The 22171-nt window shown below is 33.6% G+C and overlaps 3 protein-coding genes across 5 annotated transcripts in view; 1 reads left to right on the top strand and 2 right to left on the bottom strand.

Annotated features, from left to right (window-relative positions):
• The window catches only part of LOC109360545, a 15714-nt gene extending 2381 nt beyond the window's left edge, over positions 1-13333 (bottom strand). The window contains exons 1-5 of one of the 2 annotated variants that reach the window (XM_019605512.1): positions 13155-13333; positions 12907-12982; positions 11951-12474; positions 11692-11857; positions 11498-11518 (exon numbers count right to left, since the gene is read on the bottom strand). In XM_019605512.1, coding sequence (XP_019461057.1) covers positions 11499-11518; positions 11692-11857; positions 11951-12474; positions 12907-12982; positions 13155-13160 — 792 coding nt within the window. In that variant the 5' untranslated portion in view covers positions 13161-13333 and the 3' untranslated portion in view covers position 11498. Of the gene's footprint in view, positions 1-11127; positions 11519-11691; positions 11858-11950; positions 12475-12906; positions 12983-13154 lie in introns of those variants that run through there. The other variant, XM_019605511.1, reaches the window with a different exon arrangement.
• LOC109360542 (exocyst complex component EXO70A1-like) lies at positions 2149-4531 on the top strand. Its single transcript, XM_019605508.1, has one exon. It carries the CDS (start codon positions 2281-2283, stop codon positions 4153-4155), a length of 1875 nt encoding a protein of 624 aa, XP_019461053.1. The 5' UTR covers positions 2149-2280; the 3' UTR covers positions 4156-4531.
• LOC109360543 (transmembrane protein 87A-like) lies at positions 6450-9642 on the bottom strand. 2 transcript variants are annotated; one of them, XM_019605510.1, is made up of 6 exons: positions 9443-9642; positions 8036-8954; positions 7527-7622; positions 6957-7093; positions 6590-6806; positions 6461-6529 (listed from the first exon to the last, which is right to left on the bottom strand). In XM_019605510.1, the coding sequence occupies exons 1-5, from the start codon at positions 9640-9642 to the stop codon at positions 6626-6628; spliced, it is 1533 nt and encodes a 510-aa protein (XP_019461055.1). In that variant the 3' UTR covers positions 6461-6529; positions 6590-6625. The 2 variants fall into 2 exon arrangements, with proteins under 2 accessions (XP_019461054.1, XP_019461055.1); XM_019605509.1 differs by having other exon boundaries at positions 6450-6806.

Here is a 22171-nt window from a genome sequence, read left to right as displayed (position 1 = left end):
GTCAGACCAAGCTTTTTTCACGAACAGGCCAGGCTTTAGGCCACCTAAAAGGCCTATAAAGCCTAACAGGCCGGCCTATTTAGTTATATTATATAAGAATGTTGAAATTATATTATTTTAATATAAGCAATATTATTATATATGTGTAATATTAATATAAAAATGTATATAAAAATATAATTTAATTATTAGAATTAGATGGGCCTAACTAAAAATAAGCCTATAAGCCCATTAAAATGTAGACATGGTAGCCTATTTCATGAGCATATAGTATAATAGGCCTTTAAACAGGCTAACAGGCTAGGCCAGGCTTTTAAACAGGCCAGGCCTAGGCTTTGAAATTTTTTTTAAACAGGCTAACAGGCCAGGCCCAGACTCCTATGTGCTATATAGGCTGGGCCTGTTTAAGGCAAAGCCTGGCCTGACCTGGCCTGACCTGGCCTGTTTCCACCCTTACAGTTTCCTCCTCATATTTTCCCCTTCATGCCACATGTCACTTCATTCTCACATTTTCCCCCTCCTAAAATATTCTATGTTATTACTATGTACATTCCCACATTATCTTTCTTTTTATATATTTTATATGTTAATAATTTAATACTAATTAGCGTTTGGTTTTTGTTATGTTAAAATGCAATAGACACTGAACATTAGATATGAGATTGAAATCATTTTTCACATCCAAACTATTTCTTTACATTAATCTATGTATATGTTTACCATTAATTTAAGAATAATTGCATTTTTCACCTCATCAAAGTTTTGTGACACTTTTCCCACTCAATTTTAATATTTCAGATTCTTTGAATTTTAAATTTTCTCTATTATAATTAAAAAAAATCAAATTCCAAATTGAAGTTTTTTATAACTTTTAAATATATTCATAATAAAAAAACTCATATAGTATAACGATTTGATTTCCATTTTTTCATTAAAAAGATCGTATTTAAAATTGAAAAAATCGTGTATTCTTAATAATGTAAATGTATGAGTAATATGTGTGTTTTAACTATGCGAATGTATGAGTAACATGTGTTTTCTTAGTAATGCGAATGTACAGATAACATGTGTGTTTTTAGCCATGCGAATATACGGGTCACATGTGTGTTCTTAACAATACGAATGCACGAGTGACATGTGTTTCTTAGCCATATAAATGTATATGTAATATGTGTTATTAATCTTGCAGCAAAGAAATATTGCCCCCATGCTGATGCACGGGTAACTTGTTAGTTTATTAAATAATTTTGAATCCCAAAAAAGATGAAAAGGTAAACTTTAAAGAAAGTTATAATCTTAATAAATTATTTTAATTCTTTTGAAAAGCTCTCTCAGTTTAGAGTTTGTGTTAGACCTTGACATGCGTTGAACCAAATGGTATAACTTGTTGAATATGTGTGACTCACCAGTCCCTTCTCTATTGGGATCCTTAGCCATGTTTTGAAGGAAAAAACTTCATAATCTTAATGGAAAAACAGTTAAAATATTGAATAGTTAGAAGAAGTACAAACAACTTGAGTCAAAAAAGGACACCAAAAAAACATTAGGATAAAAAAAGAAATCAACATTCAACAATAATAATCTAAGAAGGGATTGCTATTCTTGCCAAAATAGTAACAAAGTGATACTCTTTATAAGCAAAATGATACTTACAAAGTATACTTGTATGTTGAATATGTTAACAAGCATGCAAAAAGGTTTAAAAGTCAAATTGTGTAGGAGATGAGCATTTGAGTCTATCTTATGTTCCACAACAAACACAAACAAAACACTACCACCTCTATTGTTATTTGTCTTCAAGCACTTTTTGTTTTGTTCAATTTCCACACTCAATTACCCCAAACACCAAATTTGATGCAGTCTCTCTCAATTCCACATTCAGACAAAAACTATCCACACCCAAAGTCATCATTTCACCGCTCTCTTCATTATCTCTCTCTTTTTTCCACCTTTTTTGTGTGTTATATTTGTCACTTTTTTCGATAAGAAATTAACTATTTTCTGATTACGCGACTAACCTCCCAATAAGTGTTATCGCTTATCAGAATTGAACTCTGGAACATTTTATCATCTAGAAATTTAATTTAATAAAACCTTACACTACTAGACCTAACACATTTTTATTTATTCATTTGTTATTTCTACCCTCTTATTTTCCATCACCTCAAATAATAGACCAAAATAGTACTAAAACACTATCACTAATCTTCCATTTCCTTACACACCCAAAACAAAAGTTATCACCTTTCTAATTTCCCATATTCTAAAGTTTCCACCTTTATGGATTCGTCGCCGCCGCCGATGACGCCGGAGAAGTTACCGTTCTCTGAAGCAGAGAAGATAATACTCCGATGGGACTCCACCGCGTCGGAGGAAGCGCGTGAGAAGATGATCTTCGACGGCGACCGCCACGAAGTCGATCGCTACCTCCAAGCCGTGGATGAAATCCAACGCTCAATCTCCTCCACCTCACTCTCCGATGACCAGAACAAAGTCAACTCCGCCGTTCAGATCGCCATGGCTCGCCTCGAAGACGAGTTTCGCAACATCCTCATCTCCAACACAATCCCCATCGAAGCTGATTCCATCACCGAACAAGAACAAGAACAACAACCTCCATCTTCATCTTCATCTTCTTCTTCTCCGGTTCATCATGAAGCTGCTAATGATAGTAACCATTGTAACGATGAAGCTAACAAGCTCTTTCGTTTTAACAGTGAAGGAACTGGTTCTAGCGTAAGTGTTAATAGTAGCTACCGTTCAACTAGTAGTATTCGCGAGATCGATCTGATTCCTTCTGAAGTTGTCTATGATCTTCGCTGCATCGCAGAACGAATGATCTCTTCAGGTTACTTACGTGAATGCATTCAGGTATATGGAAGTGTGAGAAAATCAGCAGTTGATGCGAGTTTTCGAAAACTAGGGATCGAAAAATTGAGCATTGGTGATGTTCAGAGATTGGAATGGGAGCAGCTTGAAACCAAGATCAGGCGTTGGATTAGAGCTGCTAAGGTTTGTGTTAGAACACTTTTCGCGAGTGAGAAGAAGTTATGTGAACAAATCTTTGATGGGGTTGGAACTTGTATTGATGATGCTTGTTTTATGGAAACTGTGAAAGGTCCTGCTATTCAGCTTTTTAATTTTGCTGAGGCTATTAGTATTAGTAGGAGGTCACCTGAGAAGTTGTTTAAGATTCTTGACCTTCATGATGCTTTGATGGATTTGATACCTGATATTGATCTTGTGTTTGATTCTAAGTCATCCGATTCGATTCGGGTTCAGGCAGCCGAGATTCTTTCTAGGTTGGCTGAGGCTGCTAGAGGGATTTTGTCTGAGTTTGAGAATGCTGTGTTGAGGGAACCTTCTAAGGTTCCTGTCCCTGGTGGTACAATTCATCCTTTGACTAGGTATGTCATGAATTATATCAGTTTGATCTCTGATTATAAGATGACTTTGAATGAGCTCATTGTGTCGAAGCCTTCCACCGGGTCGAGATATTCGGGTGATCCTTCAACCCCGGATATGGATTTCGAGGAGCTTGAGGGGAAGGCACCTTTGTCTATTCACTTGATTTGGATTATTGTAATATTGCAGTTTAATTTGGATGGTAAGTCTACGCATTATAAGGACACTTCTTTGTCTCACCTGTTTATTATGAACAATGTCCACTACATTGTTCAGAAGGTGAGAGGGTCTACTGAATTGAGGGAGATGATTGGTGATGATTATTTGAGGAAACTTACCGGGAAGTTCCGGCAGGCTGCTACTAGCTACCAGAGAGCAACTTGGGTGAGGGTGTTGTATTGTTTGAGAGATGAAGGGTTGCATGTGAGTGGTGGTTTTTCTTCGGGGGTGTCAAAGAGTGCTTTGAGAGAAAGGTTCAAGGCTTTTAATGCTATGTTTGAAGAGGTTCATAGGACTCAATGTGTTTGGTTGATACCGGATTCTCAACTCAGGGAAGAGCTCCGAATATCAATATCGGAGAAGCTGATACCAGCATATAGGTCATTTCTCGGGCGGTTCAGGTGCCACATAGAGAGTGGTAGACATCCGGAGAATTACATTAAGTATTCCGTTGAAGACCTGGAGGATGCTGTTTTGGATTTTTTTGAAGGAATCCCTGTTTCTCAGCACTTGAGGAGAAGATCTAATTGATGATGCAGTGAAGTTAGTTTCGCAACCTAGAAGCTAGGACACATTCTTTTAATTTTTTTCACGGAGCGTTCAGGTGATTGAGTACTGGCCAATCTGAGATTTCCTTAAGGTTTACCATTCAGGATTTTTTAAATAATCTTGTGAAGATTATTATAGCTTCCTGAAAAGCCAAGTAGCTCAGCCTTAACGCTGCTGCCTGTAAGCATGTTATTTGATTTCATACCACATTCTAGATTTTATTTCATTTGTTTATATTGCAATTTGTTGTATGTGTGTTTTTATGTATTACTCTAAGGTTAAAAATGTGTTTCTTTTGTAGCTTCAAGTCACTTCTATACAATTTGTTATCTTTGGCACTAATAGTTGCATGTTGAAATTGAAATGTTAGATGACCTTTGCCTTTTAGTATGTGTCTTATGTTTCTGAGATTCATACAGAATACAAATCTTAGATGAATGCATACACCACAAAATGGGAATTTCTGATAAGTTCACTTTGCTAAGAGGGCCTTGCTTCAATAAAGAATCATGGTATATTTGGTTACCAATTATGTAACTGGATCTTTTGTCCATTTATTTCTTCTACCAAAGAAGTTAGACAGTTCTAACTTTATATTGAGAGGTTTATGGGACTAATTTAGAAAGAAGACGAATTTCCTCTAATTGGGAAAATTGAATGGTACCTTGTAAGCATACAATCTTATCATTTTAAGGGAATTATGCCAGAATTTCTTATATGTTAAGTGTTCAGCTTTAATTTGTACAAAACATCTGAAGTAGCTTCAGTGTCCCTTCCTAGCTAAAAAGGGTGGAAATTTAATATTTCTTAAAGGTATGGTCCTTTGTAAGATAAGGGGGAAGGGGGGTATTTGATTTGTTTTAAGTTTGATTTTCAATTTTTACTAATAATAAAAGTTCTATCATGTCAGCATAGAAAACACACTAAAGGAGCAACAATGTATACCACTTAACTTTTTGTAATTTAGTACATCAATGTATGGGGTCAATGACTCTGGAAAGGGTATGTTTGTCCCTAGAGAAGAGGAGGGATAACCACATTAAAGGGTTGGGTGAGATAGAACTCAGAATTTCATGCACTTATGTTAAAGTGATCATGGTGACCACAAGGCTAAATGATTGTGGTCTAATTCTTTATTACTGCATACATAAAGTGCAGCAGCAATGCATCTATCGTGATCACCAATGATTTATTGAACACTTGAGATTGAAATGGCATAAAATAAATAAAAAGTCAAAATAGCAAATTTGCCCTTTACAAATTTCCCTCACCACCTTCACCTGGCATGTAGGACGATCGGGAGGGAGGGGTGTGGTGACCCGAGGTGAGAGTGGAAGAAGAGTGGGTCTGGGTGGTGGTTGTTGGGTTGTGCGGCAGTTGTACGAGGGGGTGATGGTTGAGCCGAGAGGAGAGGTATGTTGGTTGGGTAAGGGTTGTCGTCTATGCAATCTACCAGTTGTGCTGCTCTGGTAGATAGTATACTTTTGATACTTTTAGTGATAAGATAAATCATATGTTCAACACCATATGATTATTGTGAACAAAAGTTCGTATGCAGGGTAATTGCTAAGAGAAAATCTTCAATACACTTGATGGTCTATATAAGTTGTATACGGGCTTTTTCCTTTTTAGTAAACGAAAACGAAAATAGGAGTCCTATATCGGAATATAGGGTCATACAAAATGAACATATATATTGCATTAATAGTCTCGTGGATTAAGAATTTAAGATGCTTTTCCCCATAAAAATACTAGCATACTATTATGATAATTAAATAGTACCTAACATCAATACTGTCATTTTGTTTTTCCAAGGTAAAACAATACCTATTAAGCCAACTCATAAGCTAATAGGCTAATCAAGGAAAAGCTCAGACATCTCATTTTTGGTACTGATATTATGTTTGAACTTATGAACTTAGTGCAAACAACTCAAACCCCTCATGTCATGCAAACAACTCAATCCCTTGTCCCTCAACTTCATCTCATTTAACCAATGACCCAAAATAGCCAAGTATCTAGCATCTCCATGGAATAGCTCAACTCATTGTTCACATCTCACAAGTTTTATGACTCTTAAGTCTTTATTTTCTCTATATTATCCTTCAAAAGCTAACTCGTAAGCGTATGCAAAAGATACAATAGAGGAGATGAACTGTCAAATATTTCATTACCTATTAATGGTTTTTTTAATATTTAATTTTGAAACTCAGCCTTCATAGCATGCAGTATACCCGTCAGTGTACCTTCGAAATTATAGTATTACATATGAGATCACAGGAAAACGAAGAACTCTATCATGAAACTGTTAGCTGAAAATGCCAACAAATGAGAACACATTACTGTAATGAAGGAAATAAAAGAATAAAAGGATAGAAAGAGTCATAAAGCTAATTTTCAGGTGTATATAATGGAAGTACAACATAATCAGTAATCACAACCTCATTCTAGCTTATTCTGTCTTGTCTTCTTCTAAATCACCACCATTTGAAATTGTATTGCTGCCTACTTGTACTGGTCTAGCTTCTGGCACGCCTCCGAAATCCTTTGAAGAAACTGTTAATGGTTTTATGAGTGCCAAAGTAGTATCATCCTTATCAAACTCGTCACTCCCATCATCTCGGTAAGCATATCTGTGAAGAATGGTGATAAAGAACAGCAACAGTAAGATACAAATGATATATAGACACAATGTATAGTAAAATTAAAAAAATCATCTAGATTTTGCAGTCATTTGAGACAGATTGCGAAAGGCATTTAAGATATAGAGCTCAGGATATTACCTTGTTGAATTTTGAGATGGTGCCCAAAGAGCGCAGATAACAGACAAAAGAGAGAATGACAGAACTTGCCAAAAAGCTGGGATGATCCACGCATTCTGCCATTGCTCGTTGTAGATATCATTTGATTTGAAAGAAATCTGAAAGAGCAAGTTGAAAGATAAGCACTTGAAAAATTGGTTAAATCAAAGTATAATTCAACTTATTAAAATTATAAAAAAATATTCTAATATTAGGACTACAAATTCACAAACTTACCTATCTTCTTTGTCACAGGCATATGTATTTTATAAATTATCCCAAACCCAAGTTATTAAGGTATGTAAATATAACTTAAGATCTGGTTTTGAATATCATCGAAGAGTTTTTTTTATTAAGAATGAACTAAAAGATTCTTTTTTTGAGCATGCAAATAACATCTACTTTTGCAGCACATTTCCTGGCCTAGACCAACGTTTACAGCTTGTTTTAAGTTGTTTATGGCATCCGAATCGCTCGCTGATTGAATAGACCAATTAGGCCTAGTGAACATTCGAAACAATTGAAATGTCATTGTACACATCAGTGGATTACCTCATAGCAGATCCATCCTACAGATACAATCACAGCTACAGCCAAAGCGTTAGTGAACTTCCTGTAAATATCCAGTTTTACCATCATCCTTCTGGCCTGTCATATTGCATAAGCAGAGAAAGGTCGTTTTTAGATATTTATATCAAAAGTCACGACAAAGTGATAAAAAATGCATCACATTACATGGTTGCAAGGTGCAGCATCACATCAAAAGTCCTAGATAATGGCCTAATTTGTAAATATAAGCTATGAAACAGAATCAGACAAGTGGGGTAAGATAACTGGGGTCTGATACTTGAACCCTGGAAACAATAACTCAGTTTTTAACACCGTAAACGGTTATGAACAGTTTTTAACACCAATGGTCCATATTAACTATTCTCATTTCTCACAATAACAATTGTTCTAACTTGATTCACTCCCTATATATATATATGAAACAAAAGAAAAGGCTGACATGAGTTTTGTGAAAGGAACAATATTGCGACAATATAACCTTGCATGAGTACCTGAAGCTTGTGCAAAGTTGCAGAGAGGGAAGTGAAAATCCAAAGAATGAAGAACACATCCAATACTGCAGAAGGAAGAACCAAAAACAGTCTTGCCTTCCCAGAAAGATCACTGACAGCACCAACATTTTCAACCATTTCAAGAACTTCAGATGCAACAAAGAAGGTTCCTCCGAGCATAACTACCTTTGACGTAAGCCCACCAAGGGTAGGTCTCACAACACCATAGCCCATTGAAACAATTAAAATGATCAAACGCGACACTGTGCGCTTAACAGTCCCGAAGGTGACTGCCCATATGGTTGTTCCAGTTGGCCTTATTCCGGTTTCATTGAATTCAGCATAGTCAAAGTACCACAGAGCCATCTCAAACATGCCTAGGGTTATTACTAGGGTAATGCAGTTCTGCAGTGGAAACACTTCCCTCCAAAATGTAGCATACTTAGAGAACCAAAAGATTCCAAGTAAAATAAATGCAAAAGACATGAACTGGTAGAAAATCTTCATTGGCGCCATTCTACCAGGCAGATAACCAGACGGGTTTTTCCATACAGTTTTCCCTTCTACAACCAATTCCTTAAGCCTTGTATCACAATGAATGAAATACAAGTTATACATCCCAGTCTTCGTGATTTGTATAGACTTCAACGGCAGCACGGCTTCTTCATCATCCATGTCGAAAGAGACACCAAAAACTTGAGGCCAATCAGAATTCTCTGCAGAAGGGCGGTGAATGACATGTCCTTCAGTACATACACCCAATTTCGCTAGATCACCCGTGCAACAGACTGCCCTTTGACCCCCATAGGCCGAACCTCCAATTGTCTCTCTATCTTTAACTTCAAAAACAACTGCCTGAATCGGCCATGAGCTAAAGTTAGTGAAGTCCTTGTTTCTACGGAATTTGATCGTTTCAAACCTGGGTTTCAAATCACAACATTAAGATCTAATCAAATAACATCAAAGTGATCAAACTTCAGCACAATTACCAGAAGGGTAAAATAAGGGCTACATAGTATATCATGTTTTGGGACTTAAAGGTTACAGCTAAAAGAAAAATGAAGTAAAGTTCATATCAAATTTCTGCAATCTTTATGAGTACACTAGCAACTTTACTTTCCAAATCTGATGATTAAGTTTGTAAATTTTACACATTGAAATAAATTGGTGGCTTCAGCTAAACTTTCAAATTTCAATACACAATCCGAGGTTGATTCAACTCTCTGATTTACAATAATAATAGATGAATCCAAAAAGTCAAACACATCACATAATTTTGTCAAGACAATTCTAAATCTGGGGATGATAATGCAAATGAAGAAAGATGTTAAAGGAAAGTGATTTAAGGAAAACCCCATAAAACCCATAAATGATATGAATGAGAAAGGTGAAGTGAAATTTAGTAACCTAATGTAAGAGTCACCATTTGCAGCTGCTAAAGAAGTCTCATTGTGATTCGGGGCAAAGGAGTAAATTCCTTCACTGCCTCCATGGACAACAAAGGCGTTGCCTTTGGCATAGAATTTCTCCGCATTGTAATCATGAACAGAAGCTTCAATGCACAGAGATTGCAACAATAGAAAAGCAATAACTAAGAGCCAAGACATTGAAGAGAGTTTTGGATCTAACGAGAAGGAAGAGTAAAAAAAGAATTTTTATCTGAACTATGAAGAAGTGAGAGAAGTGTGAGGAAAAGTCAACGATTTGTTGAGGTTAAGGAATGAATTGAACTAAAGAGTTGGAACAAAAAGCCAAAGTGTGGTTGATCTCACTACTTTCATTTTAAGATGCAACATCTTTCAATTTTATATTTTCGGTATAAAGATTTATATACACTTACATCATTTACTATATAGTTATACCAATGATGAATGATACAACACAACAATATATGAGTTTCACTAAATATATTTGTTTCTTTTCATTTTAACTCATGTTAAAGGGAGATTTTATATTGATTAATTTATGTACAAATTTGATCATAACATCTGTGTGAAACAGGAAGAATGAGTCTTTAAACAGTAAGTCTTGAGATCTTACTCATACCTGTTGTATGCAACTATTATTGGAGGTAAAAAAAATGGTGTCAGAAATAAATGAAAAATTAGCATTAGAATATCATTTCTATATGCACTTGAATCCTATATGATATTTTGGTAAGGCTATTTGTTTGGATTTCATCTTTAATAATGTTGGGGGATGAATTTGGGTCTACCAGTACATTTGGGTATAGGCTGACCCAAAGTATAACCTAGATCTAACCCAGATAATGTGTACATATAAAATCTATCCCTATATTTACATAAATAATGATATATTATTCTACTAATCTTAAATATTATTTTATATATGATGAAAAGTAATATGTAACATTTGTTAACCTTTTACAATCCCATGATACATATAACCTTGAGAATTTATTGAATAATTCTAGAGAAATGTAGATTGAAACAAATCAAGAAATAGAGGGAGTCACGGAACACATGGGTTTGAGATCGTCCAAATCACGATCCATATAAAGATTTATGTAACACGTTAATATATAAAATTAGTCTTCTGACACATTATTTCTACAGTAAGGTATACTTTAGTTGATTTAATGTATTAATCAATCATCATAGTATAGAAAATTATCTACAACAATTACTAGGTAGAGGAAATGACGAAGTTGTCGGTGTCACTTTGTTTGCTCTATAGGACAATAAGAAGCATAGAACTTTCAATGCAGAGGACATAGACCTATCATGAATTTAAAAGAATGACATTGGAGTCACTAATTTGATGTAGTGATCTTCATCTGAAATTTTGTTATTTGTTATTGTCAATGATGTATCAATATCCTAATTGGTCACACCATGAATTAGTATAAACATGTTACATGCAACTCTACCATAGATAAAGATTAAAGCCTAAAACAATTATAGGGAATAAAACCAAAATTTCTTAAATTTAAAAATAAATAAATAAATACTTGTGGAAATTGTGTTAGCAAAAAAGTTGTCATACACTCATACTAATATTTTTTCTTCTGAAAAGTTTAATTGACAAGCATGTTTAGTGACCCAGAAAAGGAGTAATTTACATGAATTCTAACTATAACATTAAGTATTATTCATTCCCAAATCATGTTACAAGGCAACTTGCAAATTGACAGAGAAAAAAGTGCAGTAAAAACAAGGTGAGAATTATGTGTACAGTATATAGAATATCTAGCTTAAGAGGTACATATCAGAAAACCTTTCAATGATTTTCTATAACATGATTTGCTCTGCATCCACAGATACAACCATGAAAAAAACAACGGCAAGCGCCGTTAAAACAGATAAACTTCTCTGCACCATTTCTTGGTCACAGATAAACCCAATTTGGTAGTAAAAAATTGTGAGCTTTTCACTTCATTCTCCTTCATAATGTACCTCTTTGATTTTCTGCTTGTATCAACTTTATTCAGTACTGTTAAACTTTATATCTCTAGAACAATATCTGCATGAAGAAAAAGGATCTCATTAGTCCATGCCACATATATCTAGGATTTTTATTTTGGCCAAACTTGCGTAAGAGTTCATCAATAAAAATATAACATGTATAAGTTACGCGTTATGTTTTCATTGCAAAATAGTAGCACAAGTACAACACAAAAATCAAAATGAACTTACATTCAGAATCAGTCTTGACCCATTTACAGCGATCATCAGTTCTCTCCTCTGGTTCATCTTCATTCCCCTTTCCTGTCATCTTCCTGTCCTCTAAGAACTTCTTCATCGACGACGCCCGAGAAGAATTTTGGGCATATATTTTCTTGTGAAGAATTGTCCTCAAAAGCTGTATAAATATAAGTATCACAATGAGAACAAATAAATACTTTTTTGGTAAAAACATTGTAGTGACATATAGTCATGGAAATTGAAGGGTTACCTTCTCCATTCTTGACTCTTGAAGAGTATCTCTAAGGCTTGGTGTTGGAGCAAATCCACTTTTACAAACAAACATTTTCTTCAGAAGGAAAGAAATAGATTTCTTTCCAATTGCTTTCTTCTTATTATCTGCTACACAAATATCTTTGCATTTTCCAAGTATGAGACTAAGTGTCTTCTCAATATCTTCTTCTTTATCACCAGAATCATTGCAAAGTGCATTGCTGATTCTCCTATCAACCTCCAAGCTTGAAGGGCAATTGAGAAATCTATCCAGAGGAAGCTCAGAAATTTCCTTTTCGACATTCGGCTTTTTCCTCAGTAGTTTGGTTAACTCCTTTTGTAGTTTCACAATTTCTTCAGGAGTGAAGTCTGCTATTTCCTCTGAAGTGGATGGATCCTCTTCAGTGTTTTTTTGGTTATCTAGAATTTCTTTGATTTCATTGCTATTTCCAAATGTTCCAATTACCAATAAGCCATGAGTCCTGTCTCTGAATTCTTCTTGAGGCTCTTGTTTTGCATGATCTATGCACAAAAACAAAGGAAAACATTCTAAGATTCTGTAGGAAAAGGCTCAAGTTATTCAACTGAAATAGTTTACTAGTATTCTCTAATCTTAAATATATACATATCAATTTAATCTTTTGAGATGTTAATATCACTATGTCAGAGATCCCTACAGAATAAGTTACTCTATTTTCCTGTTTAATAGGAAACTATTAAAAAAATGAAATTCAAGAGACATTTAAGTAAATTATAGATAAACATGTCTTCTCCTTGTCTATCTCTATATGTGTTCCCATTTCTGTCACCCTTCCTTCAGTTAGAAGGAACTGTGTGTTTTTATGTGTATCAACCAATGGATATGCTTAAATCTCATTACTTCTAGAAAAATCAAGCATTGACTAAGGTAAAAAAACTACATAAAAATACACATGGATAATGACAAAGACTTACATGAGTTACTTGTATATGTGTTTGGTTTTCTGTTATCTTGCTTTCCATTAAATTTGTTTTGCATCCAACTTAGAAACTGCAAATGATCAAAACACCAAGTATTAAAAAGACCAATAATGTTATTTGGACTAGGAAATTTGTACAACTTTCTTTCTAGAGAAATAAACAAGGACCCACATTTTCTCTTATGATAAAGAAAGTTATACAAGGTTGATGTACTAGAAACTAGAGAATGAGAGAATACTAACCTTCATTGTAGGAGGAATAAGAATAGTGATGAATGAATATAGAAGATTATAGAATGTATAATGTGAGAGTAATGAGTAGGTAGGAGTATATAAGGTGAAGAGAAATGTTGATAATGATGGAAGGGTGATAGTGACAGCATGGAATGAGCCAGGTGTGGGAGTGGTAATGGAGGCACTTTTTTTAACTAAGTTCATTGATAATAGATCTTATCAACCAATGAGGATTTAGCTTTGGGATTAGAAAACCAAGATGTGAGTTTGATGAATTTCATGGCCAAATTAAGTGTAGACTCATTTCTCTTTTTTGGTTCAAGTCCCCAAATACGGCCTAATTCACCTCTATTCATCTTCCTTCTTTCCTTCCTACTATATCTTTAATATATATGCACTATATAATGTTTAATTAAGTTACATTAATACTTATACTTTATCTACCTTGTAGAATCTATAGTAATTAATGATAATTTAAAGCATGTGTCTTTAAACTTTTAAAGGAACTTCTCCCGTTAAAATGAGGCCTTGGTTAAGGAGCAATAAATAGTACTTTATCTCACTTATAGAATCTATAGTAGTTAATAATAAATAACCATGCCAATCTATAGTAAACATAATACTGCACCTCTCTTATTTTATTTTATTGAATTTACTATTTTAATTTCTAAATTTTCATATTCCTTCCTTAATTTCCATATTATGTTTTATTATTTTTCTGAAAGAAGTTGAAGCTGTACCAAAAGTGAAGTAGAATATGGTGTGATTATGCAGTGCACCATTCCAAAGTGAAAATAGATTAAAATAAAAAAAACAGCTGTGTCACATGGCCGTTCTTGTCATAAAAGAAAAAATAAAATTGTACTAACGGTTTTTACAATCAATCCTAAGCTATTATTAATTTCAGTACTTATTTATTGTTTCATAACCAATGTTTTAACGACCCTACTTATGAAGATGCTATAAATCATTGGAGGCGATGTAAATATAAGGCATATAAAGTAATAGCCATTTTATTACTTTAAGATCTCTTAACCTCTCATAAAATATCGTGGTTGATATTATCTCATCACATAAAAGATGTATCATTTTATTTTGAGCCCCAAATAAAAATTATAAAAATTATCATGATTACATTAGTTTAAAGAAGAAGAAAAAAAAATTAAAATTAAAATTGTTTTAGGCCAATATATACATTGGGCCACCCTATATGCAATATTCAAATAATGTATCTTCATTATAAAGATGTATCTCAGTATTTCTTCTTTCTTTTATTCTATTATTGTTAAAGTATTTTATACACTTGTCCCCATGCATATATCCACATATAGCAAAGGAAAACATTCTCTTTTACACGTGGGTGAGAATATTTTTGCGGGCTATTACTATGAATAGGAGTATTGTGTCACATTTCAAACCATTAGATCAATGAAATCCTCATCTTTTATAAGGTTAGAAAGATAAAGGTGGAACTAATCTCCATACTCAGAAGTCAGAACATCTAAATATTTAAGCATATAAAAGTTTGATGATTTATATTCATTTAATTCGGAACAAATGGTTTAAGGTTCAATTTTCAATCGATCACAAATAAAGTATAATGTAATTAATAATCTCAAATAATAAGTATGGTTGTATATAAAATTCTATGATTGTAGAATCTCACTTTCTAAAGAATGTACTTAATTTCGTATCACGAGGCTAGATTTGCGCATTTAGTCTAGTTTATGTCGGTTTAGTTGCATTCACAAATGCATTAACGATGATACTTGATGTTCTATAGTGTGTGCAATTTCATGCACTGTATTTGATTGTAACAAAAGTAAAAATATGTTCTTCAATTTTTAAATTCTATAATTTTTAATCAATAAAATATAATTATACATGGATTGATACGTATATGCGGAACAACACATATTTTCCCCTATATTAGCAAACGATGATATTTCTTTAAGCCACTTTGATATTTTATTTCTCATTAAAATTTATGAATCCCAATATATTTATTAAAAATACATATCCACCCACACAAAACATTATTAAAAAATCCATGTATTCAAATTATATTTCCAAATATCATTTTTCTAGTAGTTACAAATTTGTGAAGTAAATCACACATCATTTTTATAAATGTGGTTTAAATATATGATTAATTGTACTGCTCATTTTGTTGTCAATTGATTTTAAAATTAAACTTTAACATAATCTATATTGACCTCATATAATCGTAAGAAATCTATTTTTTTTAGTATTTAATCGTGTACAATGTGGTCAAAAGCATCTTTCACAAAATATAGTCTATTTTGATTCATATATCTCACTTCCCACAGTGAGATTTGTTTTTATTCTAGATGATATGCAATGTGTCTTGGAACATGACTAAGCCTAGTTGAAAAATTCAACATGATACGTACAATAATTGAGCATCTAGAATGAGCATGTAGTTTCAGGATTGGATATTTACGTCGTTTAGCTCAGAGGGGATATCTTATTCTTAAAATTATCACATCTTGTTTAAAGTTAGTCCCCCTTAACAAAAAGTTAGCTTGGAGGATTATAGAAATTATTGTACATGGTGTTCTTAGTATGGTTGATTGATGATGTGACAAAGGTATTTCTCCAAATTGGGTTAAAGCAAATCTTAAATGGATTGGTTTGAGCTTTAATTTGGTTGAGGACAAATCTTTGAGATATTGCAATAATAATAGTGTTGAACCGAGTTGATGATCGACCTTGGATTGCTTGAGCGAGTATTTGAAAATGGACTCTTATCCTCAGTCAATGTTTATAGGGATTAAATATAAGCTACAAAAAGTATGGTATAGAGAAGTGAGGGAGAATATACTAAATATAATGTGTAAATGACATCATCTATTATACTTACTTTTGGGATGAGCTTGGTTTGCTATAAAGAAAGGTTGAATGATGTTTATATTAAGGTAGTCTGCTCTTGTCTTGTCAATTAATCAATCAAAGCATGCATGCCAGTGCATGATCCTATGATGACTCCTAGATATCATCTAGGGAAGTCTTCCATTGTAAGTTACCTTACAAAATAGATCACAGACATTGCTAGGTTTTATTAGATCTTGGTCAGCTTTGGACCATTTAGGTTTTGGTCGGAAGGCCAAAATTTGACCCAATTAGTTGGATAGATGCTAGATCTTCTTGGTTGATTTTGGACTTCATTTGTTAGGTGGCGATCGGCTAGTAGGCAATATTGGCCATAGGAGTGACATATTGGTCGGCTTGTGGGCACATTGGTTGATCGATGAGCCTGTTTGTTAGTTGGTTGACCACATTGGGCATATGGTTGACCTTTTGGACTGGTTTTGGTCGAACCAATATACTTTGGGCCTACATATAGAAATAAATTCTCAATCAGGTGGTATGATCGTAATCGAGTATAGTCTAGAATTATGAATTTATAACTTTATTGGTATGTCACCGAAAGTCAAATATGCTTTGGATGAGTAACACATGGTTCATCTCTCTCATGTATTACTTAATTTGTGTGCGGGAGATAACACTTAACAAGTATTGCATTCATGTATGTGGATGAAAATGAGTGTAAAAACAAGTGGCTGACAATAGATCTAATCTCTAGTGTAAAGTGTAAACAAGGTATGTGCAGCCAAGAAAAAAAAGGATGAAATGAATGTGAATGGTTTTAGTCATATAGTCATATGAGTACGACTATGTGCGACAGTTTAACCAAGGAAGACCACCACTACTCGCATGGGAATGTCTCACACTGACCGGACCAATTTCTGGATTCATTTCACCTGCTCCAACTTGCCCTATTCATCAACTTCCGTTTTAGGTAACTACAATTATAAGATTGAAATAAAGCAATGTACATTACTAATATCAAATCTTCACGCTATAAGAACAATGTATTAGTATAGTGATATAAAACTCTGCTAGACCTTAAAATGATCAAAATGTCCACGATTTGATTTCTGAGAGTTATACTTGTTGAAAGAGAGACATATAATCACGTAACTTAAAAGAGATTAATTTCTTACCCAAAATGGTAAAAAATATCATGAGTGGTACCAAAAAAATATTGACACTTTACACGTGTTAATCATATTAAAGTTGTAGCTTAAGTGGTTTTACTAGTTTAAAATTAGAAAAAGATTATATGTGTTCAATCAATTTTAAGAGGAATATCTTATCCAACTAAGATAAAAAATTATCAAAGTAGAAAGTAAATTTTAATTATATTCTTTTAAATAAAGAAAATTCCTTTTATTGGTTAAGTGTAAGTAAAGAACTCTTAATTAATCTACGCTCTTTTAGAATAAAGAAAATGAATATACTTTTAGTTTTTTAGGTTGGAAAACAGGAAGGACACAACTACACAAGCATATCATCCTCTCGTGGGAGAAGGTGGTAACGAGTAACGACAACGTTATTCCCATCATCTTCTGTCGGATCAACACGTGTGCTAAAGGGCCAGGCTGATTTGTTATTTCTCATTTGCTATTATCATTTTCTATGAATAAAGATCTTATATATGTACTAAAAAAAGTAATGTATTTATATTCTTAACTAATCATATTCATAAAATAATATAAAAAGATTAGTTTATGTTTTTATAATTTTTTTAATTAAGTGATATTTTTCAATTAGACGAGAATACAAACTATAAAAATAATAATGATATATGATATTTGTTCCATTTTCTAAATACATCTATGTGTTCCAACGATTAATCAATGTACAAATAATTGAAGAATTTAGTAATACTTTATCAATATTTTTTTGTTAAAAAAGTTTACGAATATGACTATTGTTCTCCTTCTCTGTTACATGAGGGTGAGCCAGGTTGGTGTTGGGATCGGGGTCTTCGATTACGGGTGAATGTGTTTGGGACTAGAGGTCATCGGACTGAAAGGCCTGATGTAGTGCTTTCGAGGGGAATTCGCCTGTGCTGGATGAGTGAGGGCTTGAGTAGCCAGGAGTATGCTTGGGCCTGCCAATAGAGGTACCTGAAAAGATGCTTCAATAATCAAGTTAGTAAATGACGATGAGACGGGAATCCACAATTCATGGTATTAGAAAGTATGAGGCTTACGAGATTATAAATAGGGTTAAAGAATGGGTGACTGATGCTCCAAGGTGTATGAGCTCTCTCGAAGCTATCTTAGTGAGTTGTAAAGTGACCTCTCTATAGGTGAGAGGGGAACCCTTATGTATAGTGGTTGTAGATAGAGGGTTCCTTGTTGGATGATATTGGCATGGCCGACTATCTGTGCTTGTCACTCTGTCTTTGGCAAAACAAAGGGGTTGCTTTATGCGTGTCAGACGGCTTGGTAAGACCGTACTTTGTACTTAGTATACTTATAGCTTGCAGTAGGTTGTGATAGCCGCAATCTAGACATGTGCTTGCCATAGAGCATAAGGTTTGGTTAGAGTTGCAAGCGACATGTAGCAAGCGTTGGTAGTGCGTCAAATGGATGACAGAGGTGTGACCTTTGTACTAGTTTGAGGTAGCATCCTGGTGATGATGCAGTTTCTCTGACAAGCCTAGTTAGTCGGTTGGTATGGCATCTCGTAACGACTTAGGGCCCTGCCAAATACTTGAGCTCGACTGACTTTGATTAGTCCAGTCTAGTCAACGAGACTTCATTTGACCAAGATAAATTAACTATGATTGATATAAGTATAATTTTCAAAGAAAAGTTTGTAAGTCCATATTCATATCTCACCGAGTCTATATTCATATGTTAATATATTATAAAAATAACTATTAATATATGAATGTAATATCTATTCAGTGTCAACATAATTTTTTTTTGGAACGAGATAACTTTATTACCAAAACAATAAGTACAACCGATCAACAGATTCAGGTAAAGTTAAAACCAAGAGGCTAAACTAAGAGCAAGTATCATCTAGGGTCAAGGTTAGTACAATACATATGCAATTTAGCATTGGTAACTGTCCTAGTACAAATGATGTCGACAATTTTAGGACCAATTTGGTTGGTAATAGGACGCCCCTGGAAGATGCATAGATTCCTCAAATTCCAAATTTCGTACATAGTCTCGGTAATAGCACATTTCAACAGCTTGCTTTTACTGCTCTTACCTTTAGTCTCACTGATAATCCAAGTCATTTCTTCCACCCAGCTTCTAGGAGTATGGTTTAGTTTCAGCCATTTGAGGGTATGAGTCCAAATTGTTGAAGAGACCGGACAACAGAAGAAAAGATGGTCCATTGTCTCTTCTTGATCACATAAAATGCATTTACCATCAGTGTGAATACCGAATTTACGTAATCTGGTTTTTGTGGGTAGTCTTTGTTGACATCCAAGCCATAGTGTAAATTGGGCTCGTGGTCTAGCCAAGTTATCATAGAAAAGTTAACTCTGAGCGACTCTTTGTGTTTTTCCTCTAAGTTCCTTGTATATGCTTTTTGTGCTGAATGCTGGTTGTGTCCAGTATTGTTTAGGTAGAATTCTGCACTTCATGATAGCTTTCAATATCCAGGAGCTATTAATGCTCGGTTGGTACTCATCAATGCTAGTGTCTTTCATATAATATGTGTGGATCCATCTTACCCAAAGTTTGTCAGGTTTAGAAGCTAGGTTCCAAAGAATTTTGGCCATTGTGGCCTTGTTCCATTCTACTAGAGCTGTGATACCTAAGCCTCCAACCTGCTTAGGGTTACAAACTTGGTCCCAAGCCACGGGAGCCTTCTTGTTGTTATCTTCCTTACCACTCCATAGGAATGTTCTGCACTTGGTTTCAATATAATGTATTATCTTTTTTGGTAGAGGGAACACTTGCATCCAATAGTTTGTGATCGAGAACATAACACTTCCAATAGTGTCAACATAAATATTAATTCACATTCGATATATTATTTATTATTTATTTGTATTACTTTTATTTAAAAATTAATAATAATTAAATATAAATAGAGAATGATCAATGATATATAGTATAAAAAAGTCTTAACTATGAGCAAATACATTTTTTCTCTTAATATATTCTTATTTCTGATTCGTCTTAGTCATATCTTAAATAAGGATTTGATACCAAATAAGATATGGAGAATGAGAATAAGAAATAGATGAATTTCCGGCGTCACTAGTTAAAAGTATGTCACTAGTTACATCATGGCAATGAGTTAAAATATAACTTATATATGTAAAATATTATTTAAGTCCTCGAGATTCATGGAAGAGACAAGACCTTGCAAGAATCACTTTCTTAAAGCATATAGAAAAATCACTTTAACCAATACAAGTTTAGAAAAATCACTTTAACCAATACAAGTATAGATTTTATTAAGCGAAAGAGAAAGTTCCCCAGTAGAAGAAGGGCATGTGGGATATTGAATCTGAAAGTTGCATGGGATTGGAGAATCGATACTAACTAAATAGAGGAACCTAGAAGATACTTTTATGGAAAACTACGCACGTTGATAAAAAAGCTAGGGGTTGTCGTGGACATGTATTGTCCATGCATGTAGTTATATATTCTCATTATAGTTTCATTACTTTAATCACTTCTATTATTCCATATAAAATATCATTCTTTCTTTATTTTATGTTATGCATATAATTTTTAGTACTACTAACATTACCCTCTTATCTTTTGGATAATAAACTAATCACTTTTAGGGTGTATGATTGTTCATCCTAACAAGCGTCGCTCACATTAATCAAATCATATTGGTCATCATATGATTCAAATGAAGTCAGGTCTTACACCACTAGACCAATATCTTGTTGGTTTATACATATAATTTAAAAATTGTTAATCCATATTAAAAACTAAATTAACTGAAAAGAAGAGATAATACTAAATAAAATTATAGTAAAAAATAGAGTATAAATATGTATTGAATATATAAAATATTATGTTTATTAATAGTAGAGAAAAAGTGTATGTTTTATATGTTATTACTTTATTATCTATCATTCATATTAAATTATCATTAACTCTTTAAAAAAAGTAATACAAATAAATGATAGATAGTCTAATGGTCGTGTATCAATTTTTATGCAAACGCAAGAGAATGACCCTCGGTACTAGAAGTGAGAAGGGTAAGGAATGAGTGAAATTTGGGGCATGAAAGTTATCAAATTGCGACTCTTTGCCTCTGGAAGACAGAAGATCCCCCATACCCGGCTTTCAATTAGGACTTTGTTTGACGATGCAATAACATTTATCTCAATTTTTAATTACCTTACGATTTCCACCACTTCTTTATTACTTTCTTTAAGAAAAACCTGAAAAGTTTCAATTGTGTTTGTTTGGAATAATTAAACGTATATTTATTTTTTTCCCTAATTCAAATGGAGAATTATATATCCTGATATTAGTAAGAAAATTGGCTAACTACCAAGTACATAGAAAAGAACTATGGACCCCAAAAAAAAGCAAAAGAAATACACAAGGAATGTACAAAAAAAAGTATACAGCTATTGTTTTAGTCATTATCAGTAACTCAATATCATCATTCATACATTATAGAGTGAAATTAGCTCACACGAAAAGTTTCATTAAATTATTTCTTAGAAAACAAAGCCCCATTGATCTAACTTGTATGCCAAGAAACGAGAAGAAGAATGGAGAGAAAAGCTTTGAAGCTTAAACCTTTTATTAGAATGCAATTGAAAAGTGATACAAAGAGAATAAAAATAACTAACATATATAGGTTGAATCTTAACAACCTTCCTAACAAACTACAAACAGAATTACAACAATGATACTTAAAATACAAAGTAACAACATCCCTATTGAATAGACACAGTTTGCTTGGCAATTAAGATACAATTGCTCAGCAACTTTCTTCACTCCTTGAATTCCTGATTGTTGATCATATTTGGTCCAAGGAGAAAGGGAATAGCATTTGTTCATGTCCTTGAATTCATGATCAAAATTCGGTCCTTCATGATGCTCCAATGATATGTTAATGTATTGAGTCATAGGAAGGGGATGCAATTCATGTTGGATCATTAAGTCTCTGGCCTTGATGGGAAGATTAGTGCCATGATTTACTAA

Source organism: Lupinus angustifolius, chromosome LG11, assembly GCF_001865875.1.
Source record: "Lupinus angustifolius cultivar Tanjil chromosome LG11, LupAngTanjil_v1.0, whole genome shotgun sequence".
NCBI classification, from domain to species: Eukaryota; Viridiplantae; Streptophyta; class Magnoliopsida; order Fabales; family Fabaceae; genus Lupinus; species Lupinus angustifolius.
The sequence above is the reverse complement of the archived record's forward strand: the minus strand, read 5'-3'. Positions and strand labels throughout refer to the sequence as shown.

Excerpts from the sequence above, each read along its gene's own strand:
- LOC109360542 (XM_019605508.1), top strand. The coding sequence starts at position 2,281 with ATGGATTCGTCGCCGCCGCCGATGACGCCGGAGAAGTTACCGTTCTCT.
- LOC109360543 (XM_019605509.1), bottom strand. The coding sequence starts at position 9,642 with ATGTCTTGGCTCTTAGTTATTGCTTTTCTATTGTTGCAATCTCTGTGC. Across the intron at positions 8,955-9,442 it reads AATGGTGACTCTTACATTAG|GTTTGAAACGATCAAATTCC; the intron begins GTTACTAAATTT and ends TTTGAAACCCAG. Across the intron at positions 6,807-6,956 it reads CCATCTCAAAATTCAACAAG|ATATGCTTACCGAGATGATG; the intron begins GTAATATCCTGA and ends CATTCTTCACAG.